This window comes from Bombus vosnesenskii, unplaced genomic scaffold (genome assembly GCF_011952255.1).
Source record: "Bombus vosnesenskii isolate JDL3184/JDL3185 unplaced genomic scaffold, Bvos_JDL3184-5_v1.1 scf7180000013305, whole genome shotgun sequence".
Taxonomy (NCBI): Eukaryota; Metazoa; Arthropoda; class Insecta; order Hymenoptera; family Apidae; genus Bombus; species Bombus vosnesenskii.
This window is the reverse complement of record NW_022882954.1, coordinates 179670-205439: the sequence shown is the minus strand read 5'-3', so window position 1 is coordinate 205439 and position 25770 is coordinate 179670. Positions and strand designations below refer to the sequence as shown.

General features: G+C 37.4%; 2 protein-coding genes across 4 annotated transcripts; one reads left to right on the top strand and one right to left on the bottom strand.

Annotated features, from left to right (window-relative positions):
- The first annotated feature begins 10891 nt into the window (after positions 1-10891).
- Positions 10892-18234, top strand: LOC117234466 (5'-nucleotidase domain-containing protein 3). 3 transcript variants are annotated; one of them, XM_033495696.1, is made up of 9 exons: positions 10892-11532; positions 12993-13168; positions 13998-14225; positions 15432-15434; positions 15507-15647; positions 15718-15875; positions 16315-16501; positions 16587-16727; positions 16965-18234. In XM_033495696.1, the coding sequence occupies exons 1-9, from the start codon at positions 11334-11336 to the stop codon at positions 17319-17321; spliced, it is 1590 nt and encodes a 529-aa protein (XP_033351587.1). In that variant the 5' UTR covers positions 10892-11333; the 3' UTR covers positions 17322-18234. The 3 variants fall into 3 exon arrangements, with proteins under 3 accessions (XP_033351587.1, XP_033351588.1, XP_033351589.1); XM_033495698.1 differs by lacking the exon at positions 10892-11532 and adding an exon at positions 12107-12232; XM_033495697.1 differs by lacking the exon at positions 15432-15434.
- Positions 18235-19572: 1338 nt separating this feature from the next.
- LOC117234620 (dnaJ homolog subfamily C member 3) lies at positions 19573-22803 on the bottom strand. The gene is made up of 6 exons (XM_033496016.1): positions 22562-22803; positions 22377-22487; positions 22024-22223; positions 21609-21934; positions 21193-21536; positions 19573-20929 (listed from the first exon to the last, which is right to left on the bottom strand). Exons 1-6 carry the CDS (start codon positions 22608-22610, stop codon positions 20511-20513), a joined length of 1449 nt encoding a protein of 482 aa, XP_033351907.1. The 5' UTR covers positions 22611-22803; the 3' UTR covers positions 19573-20510.
- Between the last annotated feature and the right edge of the window lie 2967 nt (positions 22804-25770).

Genomic DNA, 25770 nt, shown 5'->3' with positions numbered 1-25770 from the left:
CCTTTCCTCGATTATACCGGGGTCACCGCAGTCGAGCATTTCAAATTCACACCTCTCGTTCCATTAGCTCGGCAAGATTAAACACGATTTACTCAAAGACTTGCGGTTACGTGGAAAGAAAACGCGTGGACGTAGCTACGAGGACTACCTATCTTCCTACGGGCAAATCAAATTGGCCAACGAGGCACAAATCAGTGTAACCGGTTAATTGGAAAAGAAAAAGCAAGATATCGTCGATGAAGATCGAATTATTCCGAATGTTTTATCGTTTCTTTCCATTTCTTCAGCCGTTCTTACCATTAATCTTTAATTCCGTGTTTAAAACCGGGACAACTATTGCTATTAAAACGATTACGTTATCAGTACGATCTGATATTTTCTTATATCTATCGAAAATAGTTGGACGGTTTATTTGTACTCGTTCTTATATCAGAAAGTTCAGTTTCGTAATATTTACCAACGAGATGTCTTTCTAGAATTTCTTAAAGTCGTATTCGTCTTTTCTATTACGAAATATCTGATATCTATCACTCGCATTAAAATCAAGCGTAAAATAATTATCCGACCAACACTGAACTTTCCACTGGACAAAACTATGCTAGACGCTACGCTAATTTGCCTAACGTCGTACAAGCAGTAACTTTTCACTCTTCATAGTTCTTACGTACCTATTGATATATTATATTATTATATCATTATCCGTTCGTAGAAATTCGTTCGTTCCGTATTCGTAGAAATTCGCAAACATGCAAAGATAGTTTCAAATACTTGTCGATTAGTAGTACTTATACCTGTCTTCGATTAAACACGATGAAAACACATACCGATCGTGTGGTAGAGACGAAAGATGGTAACGAGCATACATCTGTCGCGTAATTTCTTTTACGCGACAGAAAACGAAATGCGAAAGAAAAAAAGGGCATAGGAATGACTGGAATTTGTAATAACGCGTCCGTTATGTCGCTATGCTGTTTTACGTCGCGTGATATACAATGGCTGGAAAAAGTATTTCCGCTTTGTGCTATATTTATTATTGCATTTACGTAGCAATTAATTAGATCCGAGTATATTAAATTTAGCGATATTTAACGATATCGTACAACTTCCGTTATACGAACTAACCGGAGGAAAAGTGTTGGAAAAAGAGATAACGAACAAAAAACGAACGCCCCTTCGGAAGATAGCGCGAAATACAATTTCCTGATAGTACGACCCAGCGCCACGTGGTCCCGTCACTAGGTCAAGGTTGCTTTTCAACCTGGAAAACGCCGCCACTAAGCGGCTACTATTCCGCGCAACTTTACGCGTTCCTAGCGACGTTTTATCATTCGCGACGAGTGTCGCGTGCCAAGTTCTTCGTGACTTTTACACGTACCGAGATACGCGTTTTGTCGTGACAAATCGCGTGCATAATGGAAACTAGCGGTTCGATCGTTGTCTGTACGGCTGGTTCGAAAACAAATCGAACGTGATCTATGCGACGACGTCAAACGCAAAGCTTGGATACGACGGAGTAAAAGCTGCTTCTATATTTCATTGAGAACGCGAAGAATAAGGCAACGAGTCGTTTATAGCGATCAAGTAAAGATTCGATTCGTAATAACTATATCGTATCTTGTTGCGCGATAAAAGCACGTAAACACGAACGCGTAAACACGGGTAAGTCGTTTTAAACGCGCTTGTAATCAATAGCTATATAAAGTCAAACTGGTATATGAGTAAAAAGATAATGGAAAGAAAATTGGAAAACGGAACGACCGTAATTCTCGATTGTACGTTACTTCGTAAGTACCGAAACGTTGTCGCGCTTATCAAGATAGCCGTTTCTAGGCTCGAATAACGTACAACTAATTACATCACAGTTCGTGCTACATTTAGTTTTGCTATTACGAGCATCGTAACGCCGATTCCGCCGAATCGCGTTTATACGTAAAGAAAAAATTATACCTCTAAAAGATAAGATTCTTCTATGGCGTTTCACGCGCGACGTTATCTGTGCTGTGACGAACAAACACCGACAAAATTCAATTTAATGGCAAAATTTTGCCGCGCTATACGAACTCTGCGTCATGCTCTGTCATATTTCTGGTTATCGTTACGTGGTAATAAAAGTTTAATCGGCCGAAAATAGTCGATAAACGTACGTAACGTATTACCAAAAGGTAATCGTCAAAGCGTATATCGTAACGTAAAAGAATCGATCGCGATCCACACATGTACGTTATACGTTGCTACTGTTCACACTGGCAACATCAACGTTACCAAATACGTGTCTCGATTCGTAAAAGGTAGAACGAATCTCCGACGAATCCGAGCGCAACTAAGAGACCACGCGATTGACGCGATAAATTTTCCGAAGAAAAAGAAAAACAGCAAGCCTTTTACGTCCGCACGGATACGTCGAGCGACGATGGAGGTTGTGTTCGTTACCGCAGCTTGGGTAAAAAGTCACTGCCGAATTTCCAGCGAGCATTCGAATGGGACGACTTTTTGTTCGCTAGAAAGTTTTCGAACCGCTGTCTCGACTTGCACGGAAACAGAGTAAGGCGTGCATGTCCAGAGGCGTACGGCGCAAAAAACGAGTGGACGTTGCGTTGGTGCAGCGGCAAAAACCACCGATATAGAGCGGATTAAAGAAGCACGAAGATCGAGGAAGAAAACATGCTCGCTTTCGAGTCGGTCACGCATCATCGGCAGGCTCGGTCGCGAAATCCATCTGCCATACTTTCGCCGCGGATGCTTGCCAGAAATCGTCGGCCTTCGCCGACTCGTTCGGTTCGCAGATTCCTCGTTAACTGTTAATCGGACTCTTACACGGATCTGGCGCGGCGAACGGAAGAAGACGGATGCCGCGATAGAAGCAGCGAAACAGCACTCTCGTCGCCTGTCCCTGTCGGCCTACGCACGTACAACGCCCGTAAAAAATATTTCTACCGCGTTCATACAGCGATTACATAGCAGCATATAGACGCGACTCTACCTGCTACACTTATGGGCAATTTCGTGTATCTGGCTCGTCAAACGCAGATTTGTAACGATCTTTCGAAAACGCTGGTTAGAAGAGCCGACCACCACGCCAGCACCACTAACGATCACCTATTTTTTTTTTCTTTTCTTTTTCTTTCTCTTTTCTTTTTTCTTTTTTTTGTCGTTCGACCAACCGTAAGACGAGATTAAACGCTACTCGAAGCGGACAGCGGCGAGAAACGTGCATTACATTGACAAATGAATACAACGTACGATCACCGAGCATAGAAACCGTCGATGATCGATATCGCGGAAAAGCTATTAGGAGAATGAAATTGAGATTATAGATACGTGGAGATATTATAGGGAACGTTTTTCTTGAAACATACTAGAGAAATTCGAGGTAAAAGTAGGAGCAAAGCTGGATTGTTCGTAAGGAAAGTGGCGATTAATCGTCTAACTGTAAACTCCACTATCCGATCGATACTTTGATTCGATAAATACTTTAGGAACAGACGTCGCTGCCTAACGTCTCATAACCGACGCGTCACGCGTTACACGTTAGCTTCCAAAAATACAAATCACGTTTCACGGAATAATATTCCAACGTGCTTTCCACTCGGTATACCTACCAACGTTTGTCAATTCGCATATATTTTATTATCTCGTCCTTTTGTCGCCCGGTCTGTCATCTAGAAAATATATCGATATATCGTAAGAGCGAGGAAACTAAATCGATAATCAATAAAAACATTCTTTGTCGACGAGTACGTGGAAAACCGACGACACTCGATGGGAACTCGATGGGAACTCGATGGGAACTCGATGGGAACTCGATGGGAACTGGTTGCGAATCGAGAAGAATGGACGCGTGTAAATGAAATCAGTGGGAGCAAAAGGGCCGAAAATGTTTATTCGATTATGCGTGCACGCGCCGCGTCCTCCTTTCCTCCAGGAGGTATAGTTGGCAACGCTAGTTAACGCACACGCACCTGCACCGGCGATCGGCTACAGCGAGTGATAATCGTAGAGTAGGTCAGCGGAACAGCGCCTCTAGCAATCTGCGTTCTTCGGCTTACCGAGTCCTATACGTGCGAGGCTGCTCGGCCCACGTATACACAGCGTACTCGTGTACGTGCATGAACACGGATAAAAGTACGCCGACCGTGTATGACAAGAAACGAGTCGGCGAACCGACGATGTCGTCTGGACCAAACACCCGTCAACTTCCACTCGATTTTTCTTTTATTCGATCGCGCTTCGATTCTCGGTTGCTCGTCGTTTCATTCTGCTAAGCAGAAGCGTTTCTCGCCGAGCTTTTCGTTTCGCTCCAAGCGTGATATTTCGGTGATCGACGGAACTTTCTGTTAACGGATTATTGCCGATAAATACGTATCTCGTAACTCCTATACGCGTCTTCGCGTCCGTTTCAAATATTACTCGCTAAATACGACAAGTTTGTTCGTACAACGATAAACAAGGCGGTGCTTGTTTTTAACTGTCTCCGCGCTTCTGTATAAGATCGTTTACACTCTGATATCGATAAACGGATAGACACTGGTAAAACGCGAGTCGCTAACGTGGTAGCAAATCAATTGTGTTTGTAAATACAAACGTAAATAGAAAATACAAATAACAAGAGAAATACGTCAAGAGTAGAATCATTGAGAGCTCTGACTATATATAATCTAGACGTAGTTTGTAGATTTTCAAAAGCGATGTTTTTTTTTTTTTTAACAACGACGCTTCAAACAGATTCGAGCTTCTTACCGTTCTCCAGATATTTATTACATATCGTTCACGGTGAAAATAGTCAGTGTCTATGGAACGTCATGGTAGACAGCCGCGTCCCTTTCTTTAGCACGTTCAACGCTATTCGGTAATTCACGGTCGATCGATAATACGGAATAAAAATAACAAAGAGGATTTTTCGGACGAGTGAATTCGGAAAAGTCGGCAGGTTACGGCCACGGATTCCGCGTATACATCGAAATGGAATGTTTTCATCGAACCTTGGAAAAAGTTCAGGCTTTCACTGTCCGAATTGTCACACTTTACGCCGTTATGCTGGAATTTCTTCCCGAAAGCATCGAACAGTGTCGCGTACGATTACCTCGAGCGAGACTTGAAAGCAATTTTACGAAACTTTACGATATACACGCGGCATGTGAGCAAACAGTCTTCGTTAACGCGATAACACTGAGATAATAATAAATAATAAATATAATTACGACGCGTATCTTTTTTCACGCATGGATCAACGAATTTGTTATGTTTCAGCATCGACGAACCTTCGTTACCTACTTTCCGGTATCATTGAAAATAAAGGTAAATTACACTGTACTCGTTCTGTTACGATATCCGGTTATCGAGCGCGATTCGCGGTTCTAATCTCTGTGATCGCGCACGGATTTTCCTACCATATTTCATACCAAACAGACGTACGAGCTTCCGTTGGCAAAGTTTCTCTCGACACGTCTATTATATCGTAATACGTCTTTCTTTAATTAGCTTAACAAAGTCGCTCGATCGTACGCCCCGTTCAACTCAGCGAACAATTCTCTGAACGCTCGCGATCATTTAACACCGACGATTCACCGGCGAGATCGATCAACGATAAAAACCATAATACGTTCGTTAACTTTCGACAATTGCCATAGAACGTAGACGTCGATTATCGTTCCATAATCGACCGTCGAACGATACGAAGCTATTCGCGTTTTCACCAACGTGAAAAATTATCAAATTTCAATAGAATCTCTCTGGATAAATCGATAAATCGACAAATCGATAAATAAAAGAAAAAAAATTTGTCGCGTGTACGTATACGTGGTATTAAGAGGTTTGAACGATTATTAAACGGATCAAACAAACACATCGATACATATCCGTGCGATACACGCGTTGGAACACGTATACGCGAAATAGCGAAATAGCGAAATAGCGAAACGAAAACTGTTATACAGCTTATGCGCGACGCGATACAAAACTAATACAGAAACCGACCAGAGTTTGAACAAATTTGAATTTCAATATTTTACGATTTAGTGGTACCTCTCTAGAGACGAACGATCGACGAGTATCCTTCGAAACGCGATACTCGGACTATCGCGTTTAATTCGGTTAAACGCACGAGTTCGTAGGTACTTGATCTCCGAAATGATCCGATATAAAATAATCGAAATAACATATTTCACTTCCAATTAATCACTTTCATCGTAAACGTAAAACGTCGTGTTTTCTACTTTCTACGAAGGCCCGTGTGTTATTTAAATTCCGTTTTACGACACATCTAGCACGGCGTTATAACCCGACACACCGTAAAACCCACAAATACAAGCTCGCGTGTGTTCCTGTTACGTCGAAGAAAGGTGGCAATCGTCCCACAGAGAGACGACCAATTTCACGCAGGGACGTGTTTCACCGCTTCGCAATTTAAACTATTACTTATTCGTAAGAAACGGTACGTGCGATCCTCGCAACTATTAAACCGTGAAAGTGGTCTGACCGAACAAAAGGAAACGAAACAGACGAGACGAAGAAAAATGGAACTAAAGTACAGAGCATCGGCTGAAAAATCGAAGCGAATCCGGGAATCGATAGATTCGCGAACGAGGTAAGAATCGATGGCGAGTGATAATCGGCCGGATGGGTGGAGTCGAGTGAGAGGCGCGGAAGAGCATAGAAAGTCTGTATCGTGAAATTGCATTCCATAAAGAATGGAAAGTCGGTGCATAATCCTTTTCGTTGTACTTCCTTCGATTCTTTCTTTCCTCCTCTTTCTTTTCTCCCCTCTCGCCCATCTCTTTTCCTCCTTCGACAGAATGGAACGCGCGAACGTGAAGCGAATTACCGTGAAATACCGGAACGATTTCTGATCGGGCTTTTTTCGCTAGAGGCGCTTCTCGGGGCTGCGTACCGCCGATCGGAAACATTACCAAGAGTACGACGACCGACGACCGACAACCGACAACCGACAACCGACGACCGACAACCGACGCGACGACTGGGCTAGATTAAGGCAACGAGGTCACGTGCCAGCGGTAGGCACTGGTATCGTTACGTACGAGCCATTCCACGGCAAATCCACACCATGGTAACTCAATTTTTCTCAATGCCATCGTCCATAACCACTTGTTCGTAAAAATAGTTTTTACAAAGTAGTCTTCGTAAAACTTGCCGAATCGAACCAGCTTCGAACGATACTATCTTTGGAAGATCGAGTTGCCAAAATTATTAACTCGTCGCTTGGATCGTCAACGTCTTACGAAAATAACTTGTTTCGAATCGGTTATACGTCGCGTTCCCTTTGCAAATTTTCTTTCCATCGAAACTAAATAATATCGTTCCATTTATATTCGTAAAAGGTAAGGTAAAAGGTAAAATCCACCGAATTATCGGCCTAGTTAATCTTTCGAGTCCGTCTATCGAATATCGTCACCTTCTAAATCAATATGGAAATAGCAAATACTTTTTGCTTAAACGAAAAGGCTTCTTACGAGTTGATTCGTTCGATGAAAAGGCTTCGCAGGCAACCGAGTTTCTTAGTTGGCGTTACTCCGCGTTCATAGCGCTGTTACGTAGTTGGAATTATCGACTTTATTATTAATTATCGAAAGGGAATTTATAGCCTTCAGTTAGCAAACTTTGTCGATAAAGTCATCTTTAAAGCGAAATTTTAGTTAGCGATAACAGACGACCGTTGCTATTAATCAACAAGACTAAACTGTCCTTCCTAACGCTAATTTACAGAGAAACCATCTTCTCTGCCATCGCTCGTCCGCGTCATGTTACATTAGTTGCTCGCCATTGCTGTTATACCATTATCTAATAAAATATGTACTGGTTAAACGTTCTAATATTATTCAAAGGTTTTATGCGTACATCGAAACATCTATGCATAATAATACGATAAAATATTACGAGGTAAGTGTTATTACACTTATTATCGACCGAATAGCCGACGTTATGTCCAATTTATTGTTTGCTATAGTTGGCAACTCGTAACATTCACCTTGCGATTTACACTTTCGTAATAAGTTAATCTAAAATTAACGTAAAATTCAGTCACGTAACGAGATAGGCGATCTGTTCGAACACAGTCACACAGTACAATCCATCCTCCTTCCGTTCGTTACGGACAATTCATTTTTCCTTCCGTAAATTTTCTTCACAGATAAAATAAAAAAAAGACCGTTTGTTACTTTGCGCGGCAATGTTAGACGCGTAATCCTAAACGATCTAAACGATCTCGGCGATCTAAAGCGTTAATTCATTTCTATTAATAAAGTAGCGAAATTATTAAGCGCGTTATATCAAGTAGGCGTAACATTTTGCTGCATAATTGGTACATGATTGAAACGAGTATGTAAATAGCCGAAACGCTACGTTCTCCGATAGATTTGCGATGAATTATCTTTCGCGAAATACATATCACATACACATATATACGTGGAACGTTGCGTAAGAAACTTGAACTATATAAAGTAGTTTATTCGTTGAAAATAGGTTTAAAAAAATAAATCTTAGTTATATAATTTTATCTAGCTCGTGTACGCGATGAATTTTTCGAGATACGACGGTCTCAAGTTAGTCTACGTAGGTACGTGTTATCTTTAAAACAATGAAATATCGCGTGCTAACCAAACTCCTTCAAATTTTTTCTACGCGAAAGCACACGTAGATAGTCGCTCGTCCGTATAAATACATTTCGCCATTCAATTCAAATTTCGCCTACTTGGCAACAACAATGTTTCCAGTACGCAGAAAACTTCTATTAATAGACCGCGGATGTCTATGCAAATTCAAAGTTTTACGAATGCGGCCGAAAAAATGGAACGAGGATAAGTAGTTGTTTGTTCGATCTGATCGAACGTTATCTGCTAGCACGATGCGTTTAAACATTCGGCTAGAGTGACGCATTTTAGCTTTCAGTTTCTAGCGAAAATAGCGCGAAATAGCAGCGGAGAGACACGTTTCAACCAAAAACTTTTTACTTTAGTTACTTTACTGCTTTCGTAGGTTTTCGCTAGAAATTTCGGTCTATAAATTTCTTCCACTGAAAAATCCACCGAATTATATTACCTCGCCAATTCTAATTCGAAATCTTTCTCTACTTGGTAGTAGTAGCGTTTGTACTCTATCACGAAGGGAAAGACGAGTGTCAGACGGTATACCAGATATCGTAGACGACAGCGGTCGTTGCTACTTCAAATCCTAAAAGTACGTTCTGCTCGATAAATACGCGAGCAAGGGAGCCAAGGAAAAGCGTTTTATCTAGAAGGAAGGAAGAAACGAACGAGTAGACGTTTTCTTCCACGCTCGCAAATTGCCTGCGTAATTTCCAACTGTACAGAGGTGAAACGACACTTGCGTTGAAACATACCGTGGCAAGAAAGTCTCGCCAAATTGCCACTTTGCGCGCGCGTTGCCTATAATTAATCGAGAAAATTGTGTCAGCAGTAGCGACGAGTACATAACATACGGAAGCAGAAACGTGAGAATGACCGTCCGAAGGACGCGGCTCGTCGTTACTCGTAACATCGGCACAGTTATTGCCAGGGTAACGATTACGGAAGACTCGAATATCAGCGGATTGGATCGAGGCGACATATACGGTTACTTAGGAAAGTATTCGACTATTTAGAGAAACGATACACCTTACGAATATACATACGTACGTATTATCCGTGTTGTACGAAATAGTTTATTTTTAGCACTATTAAACGCTGTAACGAAACTCCACTATCGTTTCGGCAAAGTTATATTGGCAAAGTTCGAAACAAGCCTGAAAACGCACACAGATCGCCAACGTATTTATACGCTCAATAAATTAATTATCCGCTATAATAAACTTAATATCGACGAACCAAAGTATTCGATCGGACCGTCTTCAACGCTCTTTACTTTTTCCTACAGTATGGTTTAGCTATTAAACGCGTAGAAGCTACGCACAGTGGCGGATAAAAGAAAGTTTAAAATTGGTACACGATGAATTTTACTAACTTTCTATTCCGCGGTCTCTCTTTAATCCCAGCATTAGCTCTTATTAAATGTAAATCCATCTTCTAGAATTACCGTGTTCTTTTGTATTTCTTATCGTACAAACTCTTTTTTATCCGCTATTCTATGCGCATTTTCAAATTGGCTTCGAACTTGACCAATACGATTAGCACAGTCGTGCCTGGTTTGTAGCGATATGTCGAAATACTTTCGCCAGTCACTGTATCACCTAGTCACGCGCATACGCTTTCCTGCCGTTACAATTTACCGCGATGCCCTGCACATCGAAGAATATGATACTCGGTCCGACCAAGCAGTTCCACGTTAACCGGTTGAGTTCAAGCACTACGTTAATTAATTTAAGGATTCGCGATCGTTTCTAATTACCTAACCTAATACCAAAAATACCAATATCACCGATAATACCAATAATACCAATAACACCAGCAATATCGATTTCGAGAAACGTTGCCGATCTGCCATCGATCAGAGTAATTAAACGATTGTCATTTCCTAATTATCAGCTTTCACATTTATCTCGTAGAAACATATTCAAGAATTTGGGAAAAAGTATTTTTCGCGTCGATGTAATAACAATCGATAAAAGTTGATGTTTGCGAAGCTAAGATGATCGATGTTGTTCGCTCGTGCAACGATACGAAACGAACGTACGATATCGAATAGAAAGTTTGTCCGCTACCGATTGTTGACGCGATTACCTGACCACGAATCGGCACAAGTTTAAACTCCAAAGAGGTGCTGCGCTTGGCAACACACCACGTGTCGCATACCAACAGTTACATCTATTTCCGTCTTTTAGGTATCGCCGCTTTCCCCACTTGCGACAGCTGGCCGTACTACGTATCGTAGTAGACAGCGACGCTGCGCGAAGCGTTCCAAACTACATGATCGAACCGCAACCGTACACAGTCCCTTCATTCCCTCGTTACGAAGCGAACGCAAAAACGGACAGTGATAGTCGGTCGGACGTGGCGTGCGTACGCTTATCGCGCTTCAAACTCGTTCCCAAGCCTTCCCAATTCCCTTCCAACCAGGCACACGGTATGACGATATAAATAGCGAGTACTTACCAATAACGAGGAAAATGTGTAGTTCATAAGAAGAACGTATATATAAGAGAGGAGCCCGAATTTATCGTTATCAGAGTTTATCGACAAGTTACGCGTGCTCGATTACGATTAAGTAACAAGCGGAAAGACAACAAGCGGCCCGACAGACTCCTAGCCCGACGTCGAAGCCTCCAACACGCTTGCTTGCCAGTGTACTATTTCGAATTTCCCGCCGTGCACAGCGCCAATCGTCGAACATCGCGATCATAGGTGTACACCCGCCAATCGTTCGTGATGCTGCACACGAGGACCCTCGCCGTCGCTGCAGCATCGCCTCTCGTAATCGAAAGTGTCTTACCGTCTTGGTTGGTTCGCGTGTCCGGCAGCCATGTCGTACCCAAGCGCTCCGTCGGCGATCGTGCCCTTAGCCGTGGCCAAATATCGCGCAAGGACATGCTCGACAATTACCAAAAGACACGAGAAAAGTACAAGTGTGAGTATCAGTATGCAGACAGCGGCCATCTTATCTCGGCATCCTTCTCAGTTCCGTCACATCGTTCAGCGTTCTATCTTGGTCGAACTTTTACGCGTTCTGCCGCGCGGTTCGTCCGCGCATGCGCGCGCCTCCGCGTTTCGATATTTCGATATTTCGATAGTTCGATAGTTCGATATTTCGATATTTCGATATTTTCGTATTTCGAACCGATACGACTGGCGCGAGACCTTGATACCCGCGTCCATTCATGCGGAAATCATAATTGATTTGTTAATGCATCCCCCTTTTCAGGAAGCATTCGATTTACGCTTAATCTCCAAGCTAAATCAAATATACATACGTATCATTGTCGAGTATAGTTCTATCTGTCGCGCGAAACAACAACGATACGACCATATAACAATTGCTTTTTTTGGCGAATTTCAAAAATATTTGGTACATTGGATCTATTGGAACAGTTTCCGCTGTATACAGATAGATAGATAGATAGATAGATAGATGGATGGATAGATAGATGGATAGATGGATAGGAGGGGGAGACAGACAGACAGAGACAATTAGTAAAAGAACCTCGGGAGAGACGGGACGAACGGTCGAGCAGAAAAATCTAGGACGGTGAAAAGTATCTCGTATCAGGCATCCGCGGAACAAAACGAGAGCACGGACTTATCGTAAATCGAAATGGAGAAATAATGCCGTGCGTTATCCTGCCATTCAATTGAAAAGTCCTCGTACAAGGTCACGTGTATGGAGGCAAGTGCGTATATATGCATATATACGTCCGATATGTATATCATACATCCGTTTGTAAGACAGTCTGAAACATTACATAGAAAGAATAGTCTACTTCTAAATATACGATATATACGATGCAGGAAATGATAAAAGAGATGAAAACTTTAACTCGCGTGTTAAATGTCAAACGAATGTTTTAATACATTTGCGTTTAATTGTTTTTAACGAAAGATAAGAATTAGAATAACCTCCGCTTAATTAGTACTCGACCAAATCGACTACCGATCGCAACTTCTTATTCGAACGTCAATTCCTATTACTCGAATGATAAAAGTCGTCAACTTTTACGTATCTGCAAAAGTTATCTGTAAAAATGAATTACAAGATTTACGTGTAAATAAGTGTTAATTATAATTACGCTATCTAGCGGAAACGATGCCACAATCGTAAAATAAGATTGTTCCGATCCCTATTAGGCAATACACTTGACGTATCATTCGGAGATTATTAGCTAAATTGGAATGGAAGGAAAGGTATTTTTCCTTGTTAAAGGATCGTATAATTAATAATTTTCTATTTTAATTCCGTTTACTTTTCTTAGTTGCGCCACTCTAGCGAACCGATGATACAAACTGTACGATGGCTCGAGATAAATGGAACTTTACTTACGTTTATTATGCAATCAGGCTGGCTCGATGTTAATAAGATGAATTTCTTTTCAGCTAAAAAGCTTCCCCTCGACGTAAATCCAAAAGGGGTGTTTGCCTGCAACGAACTCGACCTGAAAGAGGTTCAAGTTTATGGATTCGATTACGATTACACGTTGGCTTGTTACAAGCCATCCATGGATTACCTGTTGTACAGTCTGGGCCGTGATATGCTCATTCAAAAGTATAAGGTATATAAAGATATACGTCGCTATGTTATGGATATTTTATAGCTATAAAACCATCCTCGGCAACTTTCAATTTTTATACTTTCATCTTGTGCGATATATTTCTGTCGATATCGTAATTACGTTATATAGCGCGATAAGAAACGAGAAGAAAGTATGCCACGTTTGAAATCTGAAAAATCGTACTGAAAAGAAATTTCTGTTTCTCAAAAAGGTTGCATTATATTTATCGCTGTTTTCAGCGATACAATCAGCGTACAAATCGAATGCATGGCGTAACGAAACAAAGTCGTACCATACAATAATCTTCTAATTAAATTTCCTCGTGTTGTATCCTGTGTTCCACTTTATACCTGTATAAAAATTGAAAATGTTAAGATAGTTTGCCAAGATGGAAATTTAAAGGTGGCAAAATGCAGCGAACGGTGCTCGTTAAATTAAATTAATCTACGAAATCTACTTAAATCTACGAAAATCTACGAAAATTCCTTAATTCTTTAATTTCAAACATGCACGATCTAGTTGCGACACGCAGTGTATAACGGCATGATAGCCGTTAAATCAATTTACCGTGATTTTTTTCACTGACACGAGGAGACTTCTCGTATATACGTATACACTCGTATACGTATATACTCCGGTAGGGAAACGTCCGACAAACTCTCAAACTCGTCGAGACTAATTCGAGCCAACGAATGAAACTTCCTAACTGGTTTCTGCTCGCGAATTCGGCTCGTCAGCAACAACGTTTTCTCGAAAATCAAGCGACAATTACAGCCGAACGAGAATTTCGATTGAAAGTTGACGCAAACTCGTTTAATCGGCTGTACAGTACCCCGTGGGAATCGGCAACCTCGAGTACAAGAAGGATTTCGCAGTTCGTGGCCTGCATTACGACATCGAAAAGGGTCTGCTGCTGAAACTCGACAGCTTCTTGCAAATTCAATTTGGCGCCGTTTACCGCGGTTTGCATCCAGTACCCGCCGAAGAGGTCCTTAGGCTCTATAAAAACCGGATAATACCGATCGCTTATGTGGAAGCGCCTCATAAACATTCTCATGTAAGCATACTCGAATGAACTGAATAATTAAGAATAATGGATCGGTGTCGTTTCTTGAGGAAACTATCGTTTCCCTGATAATTTGCTGAAATCGATATGCCATAGAGAGCCTGTTGCTCTCATTACCGAATATACGCCAACGTTCCAAAGTATCCGACTACTACCAGCAAATGCGAGATTACGCTTTTTGTTCAATGTTGTTTAATCGCGATCTTCGTAGTAATGCATAGGTTGGCTCGCGAGATTATCGAAACGCTTGTAGGAACATTTTTTCAATATATTACGACGATACTTTTCAATATACGATACGACTACCATGATTACATCGATAAGGTTCGAAACAAATCCAAAAATCTACGTAAAACTTGAAAGATATTTATTCGATAGATAGGTTTCGCGAAATTATTTAAACAATCGATAAACCATTGTACGAGCAAACCTCGACGACATATGTACGTATGTATGGTGAAGAATCGTCTGCAACGCTGTAATATTACGTATTATGTTTAATGACAGCTGTGATATTAATTTCCAAGTGTACATTTCCAATTATCACGTTGCTTGTTAGTCTTCGGATTAGTTTCAATTTTACCACTACGATCGTGATAGTTGTATCTCGTTACGATACCAATGAAATTTCAACAAGATTCGTACGACACGTACGATATACGACATACGATAATCGCATAAATAATATATACGCGTGGGTACACACGTATATACGAATAATTTTACCGTAGACCTTTTTTATATTTCTATATTTCTTATGCACGTATGTACAGTTACTCGTTGTTATAATATTAAATTGCCACTTTGTAAAACTTGTCACGTTTCCTGTCTATGTTCAAAACGATAAATGTCATAGTTCGTTTCAAAGGCGTTTCAAAGGCGTTTCAAAGGCGTTTCAAAGGCGTTTCAACGGGCGTTTCAACGGGCAAACAAGCATTTCGAATAACATAGAAATAATAATAGAAATAATAATAGAAACGAGGAATAACACTTACCGGCAACATAAGAGAACGCATGAATACGTTTTAATCTTCCTTTGTAATTGTTACGTATCGTATCGTTTAATCTTCAAATACTTGAAAAACACTGCGAATTAATGGTCTTGTAACGATCTAAACGTTCAAAATCTAAACGTCTTTTGTTTGTTTGCACGCATCAACTTGTATGTTTTACACGATGGGTTTTTTCCAACGTAAGAAAGTGAGTATCGAGCCGTAACTTTTTACAGATTGGACAGATTTCCTATGTATAGTTGAAATTCATTTTTCTTAGGATGCACCGCACCGAACGAAAATGATTCAGCTAGCTGATCTATTTTCGGTACCGGAAATGGGTCTTTTATGTAACGTTACGGAGTACTTCCTTAGAAATCATATCGATTATCACCCCGAAATACTTTTCAGAGATGTTAAGGTAAGACGACATGTTATATCGTATGTATTGTTTCCATAAAAATGAATATCGTTGATTTTTTATATTTTAGAATTCTGTACAAAGTTGTCATCCTATAATGCATGGTTTGGTAGTACAAAATGTATCCGAATATTTGGAACAAAATAAGGATTTAAAAAGATTTTTTGATCGGCTTAAGAAAGCTAATAAAAAAATGTTTTTAGTAACGAATAGCCCTTTTCATTTTGTGTAAGTATCGTGTAACCAACGACGTTAATAACCACAATGATACATAAGATACTAAAATACGTATTATTTATCCGTGTACAAAGTAAATTATCTCGACATACAAAGTAAATTAATAGCTTGATAATACCGATAAGACTAACAAAGATGGAATAATTTAATTTACTATCGTCTCGGATTAATTTCATTTCTTTCTTCGAATGCAACACGTTGCTGGTGCGAGACCATACGCTCTTCCTAATTCCGGATACTTTCTCGAACACAGGTCTCGTAGTAAATAGCATCGAACATCTATGAAACTAATATTTGTTCCAATGTTTAAATAATAAAATTAATAAAATAAATAAAACGAATATTTGATCGAACGTCAGTGGGCTCTCATATTCCGTAAATTCATCCTATATGATGCGTATCATCGTGCGTATATTGATATTTTTTGTAGCGATACTGGAATGAGATTTTTGGTTGGCGATAATTGGAAAGATTATTTCGATGTAGTGATAGTACAAGCAAGAAAACCGAAATTTTTTACCGAAGAATCTCGACCTCTTAGAATATACGACGAAGTTAACAAAACGCAGCTATGGGACCGAGTCACCAAACTCGAGAAAGGAGTTATATACCTTGAAGTATGGCTGAATTTCAGCGTTTTATTTTTCCATTATTTTACTCATTTTTCGATATTTAAAGGCTAACGTTCATTTTCAATCTTAGGGCACGGTTAAACAATTACAAGATATGACCGGATGGCGGGGGCATCAAGTATTATATTTTGGAGATCATCCTTACAGCGATTTAGCGGATGTAACGTTGGAGCACGGTTGGCGAACTGGAGCTATAATTACGGAATTAACGGTAAACTTGCAATTTCTTGCACTTTTATACCGAGAACTGAGAAACTCGTTGAAAATTACGTTTTACGTAGTCCGCTGTACTTTAGCCTACTATACTATAAACTATACATCTTAATCTACATCTACAGTCTAAATCTAAACATCTGTGAATGAGAAAACAAATCTTACGTTGATATTATGAAAAATTATTATTTTCAAAGATCAACCGCATAACAGAAACTATTTCTGCGTGTTACAGCATGAGATTGCAACGTTAAATAATCCAAAATTTAAAGAAAATGCAAATTGGCTACAAATGCTGACAGGATTGATCGAAGAACATCAAGATTACGAAGGAACGGATGTGCAAGCGGTACTCGATGAATGGATCAAGGAAAGAGATAAATTAAGGAACGAGATAAAACGAGTATTCAACGAACAATTCGGCTCTGTGTTTAGAACATATCATAACCCCACGTATTTTTCAAGAAGACTTTTCAGATTTGCTGACATTTATATGAGCTCAATTACGAATCTATTAGAATACGCGACAAGTCACACCTTCTATCCGAGAAGAGGCGTAATGCCACATGAATATACAAGTTATTTCGTATAATACTTGTACATAGCTATCTGTTATTTGTGTTTATGACCGAAGATAGCCAATGCTTTGAAGCGTGACAGGGGCTTATGGATCGATGATCAAAAGTATTTCAATCAAAACTTCCGAATCGGACAACAATGTCAAAAATTAGGTATTTAGAAAGTTAAAATGCATTTGCATACAATTTTATGTATATAACAAGAACATTTTGTCACTGCTTCGTGCGTTAAAATTATGTGATATTTGACGCAAAAATACCTGATATGCATAAATCTACGTATGCATCATCATCGTTTCTTTTTCTTTTCTTTTCTCTTTTTTTCTTTTTTTTCTTTTTTTTTTTCTTTTAGACAATATAACTATTTTGCTCGAAAGTTAATTCATTCAAAATGAATTAACATAAACTATATATACGTATAAATGATTCGTATATGTCGCGTTATTATTTAGAACGTCTGAAAATTCTTGAGAATAAATTTACAAAATTACAGAAAGTTTACAAAAGAAAAGAAAAGAAAAATGGAATGGTATTACAAAGAGAAAAATGAGATGATCTATACGGAACAATAAAAAGGGTGCACTGCTTATTCAGCATTAAAAACTACGTACTGACAACAAGTACAAGGCGGTACTTTTATTTTTACTGCTAGAAATATTCGCGCTGCTATCCTTGGACGAGAATATTCATTTACTTAACAAGAGGTATTACGATATTCGTGGCAATAGTGGTGTACCGTCTAGTAAAAAACATATATTATGTACATAATTTTAGCAAATGTGTATGATATTAAAATCTCGGAAAAAAGAAAACCGCAAGAACAATTGACCACAACGAAACCTGTCCAATTGAATAATCTCATCTATATAAGATATTTCGTTTTTAAACGCAGATCAAATATTTTCGAGAATAAAAACGTAGAAATCACTCTCTCTTCGTATTAGTTTCGTCTACTGTAATATTTTTTTCTTTTTTTTCTTTTCTATATATATATATATAGAATATCTTCTATTCTTTCTATATAAAATTCTTTTTATATATATATATATATATATTCTTTTCTATATATTATTATTAAATATATTAAAATTCTTATTATATTAAAATTCTTATATATATATATATTAAAATTCTTATATATATTAAAATTCTTTTCTATATATATATATATATATATAGGAGTTTACTAGGTTCTACGCAAAGAGAATACAATATATCCAATTAGAGTATATCGAAATTACTAATATAGAAAAGAAAAAAGAAATTCCATTTAATATTTTGTTTATAGTAGTACAATAGTATGTTTTAAGATTGTTTTGTTTCCGCTAAATACGACATGTGTTCAAATGTACGTAGATAGTCGTGATAGTTAATAAAATTAAATTTAGGCAAAGTTATTATAACCTTCGACATTTACACTTATGCCATCATCGATTTAGTTTTATTTTCATTTTCAGCACCCCGCTCTTTAAATTATATCGAAAGATATATTTATTTTGCCATCATATTTTACCTTATTCCATATAAATGATAATGAATGGTAACGTTAAAAGATGAATTTTTAGTCTAATTTTTAGTCTAACTGCTCAATTTGAATAACTTGTTTTACCATTCCTATTTTAATAAATATTATATAAAATAAATAATAAAGTTAACGAATATTATTATTATTGTAACTCATATAATCATCATAAAAGGTGTTTAAAAATTAATTCATCGTTCGTTTACATTATTATTGTCCTTGTTACATTAATAATTAGTAGTAAAATTTACGATATTCTCAACTGCAAATGAAAAATACAAAATAACATTCCAGAAGAAATGCGGGAATAGTTGACTCGCTTTAACGATTTTCTACATTCGAAACATCATAATGAGAAAGAAAATTGCAAATGATAGTAATGATAAATAATAATTACAGTGATTACAAAACTAATCACGTAAAAGCGAAATAAATTTCTTTAATTCACTTCTTCTTCTTTTTTTTTTTTTTTTTTTTTTTTTGTATAAATGAACTATTTCATGACATAAACTAATTGTAATTATCCGAAATTGTCCATAATCGATTGTCTATAATAAACTGAAAATAGTCAAAACCAACCATTCAATGGTAGGATTAATGAAATCTAGAACGAATATTAGCCATTTAAAGAGAAATTTAGATGGAAATAGATCGATATACGTTAAAATATTCCTAGGATGCGGCAGGTATTTAAGAGCGTAATGTACGACATACGTCGCGTATTTTATAAAGTGTAATATATGTATATAAATTAATCAAATATATTTAAACAAATATTAGAGATACAGTATTTACATAAAGTTCTCTCACACTCATGCGAATACAACACGCACACAGCATTGTCCTACATGTGTTTATTAACATCGAATACAATCCGTAACATGATTGCGCTATCCATACCTCAAGTGTATCTGTACTCGATCCGTTACATTACCAAAAATGGCTTTAATAATATTTACTTCATCTAATCGTCACATGATTTTAAGCTAAACTCAATAATACACAGCCCACCGCTGTAACATTTAGGTAGCAGCAACATTATCGCCGCCATATATCCTATAGTTTTATTAAAATGCGAGTTCAATCACGACTTTCGTTTCGTATGTCAATGATACGAAATCTATGTCTATATGGTGGTATCGATGGTACCGAATATTCACATCGCTGAAAACTAATTATACGTTCAGTCTGCATCAAGTATGTCGTTTATTAGTTATTCAGTAAGTCAATTACTCAAAGTTACTACAATCCATATTATATAAATTATTATAACTAACATATTAAATTACATGCATACGTTATTTACATTATGTATATATTGAATTTCAATAACAAGTTACTGACTGAAAACTGACAATGAGAGGATATTTTATAGTTCGTGTGATTCGAACAACATAATTTTTAATCATGTGTTACGATTCATCATTTATTATGTTCATCATTTATTATTATTATAGTTATTGGTCACTTTTTCTTGACTTACTGATTCATTAACAATTTTCCGTGTACAGTCTTCTGATTCAATGCAGATACAAGACATATGACCTACCGACGAGGTAGATTAACAAAATTAAATTTCAGCTAGCAAATGTCATATTGCATACATAGCGATTTAATATTTTCATAGTATGAAAAATTAGGAATTTTATTTGACCTAATGCCGTGAAGATGAAAAGAATTACTAATTAAAATGGAACTTAAATTGGAAGGGAGAGCCATGGAAGTGATGGAATTCTTGGAAGGGATTGAAACCTTGTTGATGTTTCCCTGATTCAGGATCTAATGGATCTTCTCCTTGATCAAATTTCGCTCTTTTTTCATCGTCAGTCAATACTTCTTTGGCAGCTGCAATGTCAATAAATCTTTTCTCTGCTCGTTTCTTCTCCTCCCCTTCTTGAAAATTATCGGGGTGCCATTTTTGCGCAGCTTTCCTATATGCTTTGATAATATCACGTTTAGATGCTGTTCTTGGCACACCCAAAATTTTGTAATAATCTCGTGATTCAGAAAGTTTTTGTCGTTGTTGCGCTTTATGAAGACCTTGCTTCGCCCTTTGTAGACTCATATCAATTTCTAAAGCTTCTTTAAAATCTCTAATCGCTTTTGGAAAAATAATTTTTACGATATTAACTTATATTAACAACACAAGAGATTCATGTACTGTACAACGTGCACGTACAGCTGTATATAGTTCTCACGCGATTATCTCTTAAACAAGTCGTCGTGTGAGAATACTCGAGCGAATTAACAAGTCTGGAGTAGAGAGAGTAGTTCAATGTTTAAATCGAAGAACGAAATGCGTAGTTTGAAAGATAATCGCGTATCAAAGTTTAACGTTTTAACTTTATATAAATAACACTTACCATCGTCGAACATCTCAGCAGCGAGATACGCTTCTGCCCTGTCGCAATATACCGCAGCTTCTTTTCTTATTTTTAACGCTTCGTGACAATTTTTTATTGCTTGACTTGGTTCTGAATTGCCGGTATAACATTTACAAAGATGCTGATGAGCAATGAAACGCACATTAGCTACTTGCGGTTCAAGTTTAAGTACAGATTGAGCAGAGTCTATACAACTGGCGTAATCTCTTTCATCTTCGTACTCGTTCGAATCTGTTAACAGTTTTGCCACTTTCTTAACTTTCTTATAAAATGAAAAACACTTTGAATGCTCCGGATCAAGTTTCAAACATTCTCGAATTTCCCTGCACATACATAATTTTAATTATACGAATTAAGATACAACGTACATAATTTTACGTTCTATTCTTACTTACTTTAAAGATTCGTCGACTTGTCCAAGACGATAATGCAAGGTGGCCAATTTTAAAAATCCTTGCATATTATCAGATTGTAACTTGGTCGTAGAACGTACATCAGAAATAGCGCTAACATAATCTTCGAGTGCCTCGTAGCATTCAGCTCTACGTTCCCTAAGTTCAGCTGACCATGGACATACTTCGATAACTCTGGAAATTTGTTGCGCAGCTGCTGCATAATCACCGTCAACCATTAATCTGTCTATAACTAACAAATCTTCTTGGACAGGTGCTATTTTATATAAGGCATTATAGGCATCTGAATTCTGCGGTTCAACTGCTAACTATAACGAATGAAACAGAAATATTAGAACAGAATGGAAACACCGTATATTAATTATAAGTTTGTGTTTTTAAATAAAAGCGCGCTTACAACATGTCGAAAATCAGCCTCCGCTTTATCGAATTGGGCCTGTTTAAGCAATACATTGCCACGTTGTAATCTGGCGGAAGTAAAATCTGGCTTCAATTCCAAGACTCTATCAAGATCAAGGAGCGCAAATTTGGCTTTACCTAATGCTAGATACACTGTGCCCCTTTTATAATATGTTAGATAGTTATTTGAATCTCCCTCTATAAAAGCAATATATATCAAGATTTTAAGAAAATTTAATATGTATATATATATCTTTTTTTATTTTTTGTATATTTTATTTTTTATAAATCTATCGCAAAAGTTATCTACAAGAAAATATATTAAAATAAACGCTTGCAAACAAGACTTACCAACAGCTGCATGATAATGTGACAGCGCATCCTGTAACTGTCCTTTTGCTAAAAACTCTCTACCTAATTCCAAATGCCTGTCAATTTCTAATTGAGAAACACTCCCAACCACTGGAATACAAGGTTATTAAGTATTACACCGCAAAATACTTATATTAAAGGTATCGTAGGTTAGGATTATTTACCATCCAAAGACAGATCCAATAAGACCAATAATAAACCACAATGATACATGACTGAATAAAAAACTGAGCCACGATAATATGAATATTTTAATACATAAGAAAACAAACTTGCTGGCTTTAGAAGCCTCTACCTAACCACCCGATAACGCAAAACTGTTCAGCCACGCCGCCATTGCGATCGTGGTCTTATACGATTGGTCCAAGTTACTCCCAACAGAATTGGCGTTTCGTCATCAGCGGTTACGATGTATTCCCTGTATTCCAATTCCAGATAATACACCTACCATATAAAGATACCCAACTAGGATTATCTGCTTCTTAAACTATAAATTTATCGCTAAGAGTAGTTTATCCTTTACCTAGACCTTATATAAATTAATGCTCTAACCTTTTGACCCAACTAAAAATTCTATTTACGAAAGTATGTAACGAATAGAAAATTGCTAAAATCAAGAAATTCGCGTGTGAGAATTCATTTAGAATTTATTTGCTTCTCTAAACATATTCTTCCCCTCTCTTCTAGAGACATATAAAATAATAAAAATACGTACATGAAAATTATCTGTGTGTGGTCGATATGTATATTTTTGATAGTGATTTAGGATATTTTATATTTTAAATTAATATTTTTCCATACCCATGAAAACTAAATATTTTATAGTAGTTTTCATCACGGATACGAAAGCGAGAACACACAGGTAATTATCCTACTGAAATTGCATGAATTAAAAATTGTACGGTATAAAAGATTATGCAATTTTTTTTATGTTAAAATATAAAAAGTAAAGAACTACTGACGCATATTCGCAAAAAATAGTAAAACTGTAATGCAAAATATCTTGGCAATGGCTTGTTTGAAAAACGATGGAACATTTGAATTTTCATGCGAACAGCAGGGTAAAAAGGCATATATACACGCATATAATGTATAAAGAGAGACTCTACACTGCATAATCTTTCCTTTCTTTATTATACGATTCATTTAATAGAATTCTCCTGTCACTTTGCATAATACTATAAATAAACGAATGAATCACTAAATGAACGACGTTTAAATAATATATGTGATCCATCGTCTCTTATGAGGTATTTGTAACAATATTGACACTCTACAATCATTCTTCGCGGAACATACATGTTGCTTTACCCAAGCGCAAGAAGCACATGCTATCCACAATGCGACCGTAACTTATTACTAATGAACGTCAAGTGTATATATATTACGTATATATGTATATGTATATGTATATATCATACACTTTATAAGGTTAAGTTGACTTCCCTTTTAAATTTCAGACACTTTATTTTTATTACTTCATTCAATAGCCGTACGACGTACAGTTGTTTGCAGATTTTTTTTCCTACTTCTCGTATTTTTCTCGGTTCACCTAATGTAGCGTGTAAATGTGCAATTATTAATTAAGAGACCGACAAAATGGTACATTCATCGTTCCGTTTCTTAACTCTTTCACACTTTTGCCATTTGCTCGCCATCTCAGTGAAGTAGATATATAGCAGTATCATTAGAGTTACAAGTGAATGATACAACGAGCGTCATTCGCCGTAGAAAAATGAAACACAGCCATTGAGACTCGTATCGAAAGCGCAATGTTATTGTGCTTTCTGTAGTTTGCTCTTTTCCTTCTTTACTCTTTTCTTTTCTTTTCTTTTCTTTATTTTCTTTTTTTTTTTTTTTTCTTTTCCGCTCCTCCATACACGTCTTGTCTGCGTTCTCGATTCAACGACAAGCGACGCTTCTCGATTAAATAACATTCATAAAAGTTAGAAGACATTTTTTTTGCCATCCCACCTAGTTTTGCCCACGAAAATTTGCCACCTACGCGTGTGCTCTTCGTTTTCTATCTCTCCCCCTTCTCTCGTTCTCTCGTTTATCTTTTTTTCTTCCCTCTGCCTCACAATCGTCTCACGCGCATACGATAACTCAATGCTTCTTTTTCTGTTTCCTTTGAGTATTAGTATCTTATCCTTTCTTTTTACCTTAAACAGAAAATTGCTCGAGGTAGACACACAATTAGCGTATATAAATCTTTTTGTTTTTCACCAAGAGCAAATTGAACAAGATTCGAGTTTTCAAACACGCGTAACGTAAAAAATTACGAAAGAAAGAAAACTATGATCTACCGCACGCAACAATTTTATTCGGTAGCAATTTACGTGTACCGATTATATTTTCTTCTTTTGTTGACATTGTTGCGTGTTGTACAGAGTAACATATGGCTTACAATGTTTCTCTCTCTCTCTCTCTCTCTCTCTCTCTATCTATCTATCTATCTATCTCTCCCTCTCTCTCACTCTCCCTCTCTCGCTCGTATGTGTGCTTTGTAATTGCGCATTCTTTTCGTAATAATGATTGCAGTCACAGTCAAACGCCACTTTTTTTTACATAATATGTAACGATTACTATTCGTAGCCCCTCACATTTCTTCGCACTACACTTTAATTGATCTTTGTCTAATCATTCCACTCTGCGTAGATCCATAAATGTTTTCTAAGGCTGCTCGTCCGATATACTTTAGAGGACCAAACAATATTTAAAGGTATTTGTACCGTACAAATGTGACTGTCCTTTCGAGAGATGTAACATAAAAAATAAATACTTAACACACGTTAATAAATAGTCTCGTTTATTATACCACTTTCCTATTTCCTCTAAAGATGCTAATACGTCCTAAATCATAATACCGTGCTTGAATTTATACATTTACCAGTTACGAAACGGTGGACATCTGACTATCGCACAAATATATTTATCAATATTTGTTTTTTTTTTTTTGTTTTAAATATGAAACATACGACAATAGCTACACATCGTTTAGATTCGATCACGATACTCGAACACCTGTTGGTTCACAATATACGAAAGGAAAGAGGAAAAAAAAAAAAGATAATAGTACACATGGAATTAATGACATTGTGATTGCTCGGCGGTCAACATCACTCTGTTATGTATAAAAATAGCGTTATAACTAGGAGAGAAACAAGTATGAAAATACTTTCGTGTATAGTTGTTACTTGCATAATCTCTGTCCACCACATTATTCGTAAATGAACATATTACTTCCAACTGCACAAGACTAATAACTTACACTGACACATCATATGTATTCGTTGCCTGAGTGAACGATTGGACGATAGAATCCAGAATTTCTCCGATTTCATATACATAGCTATGGAAATTTCAACGGGAG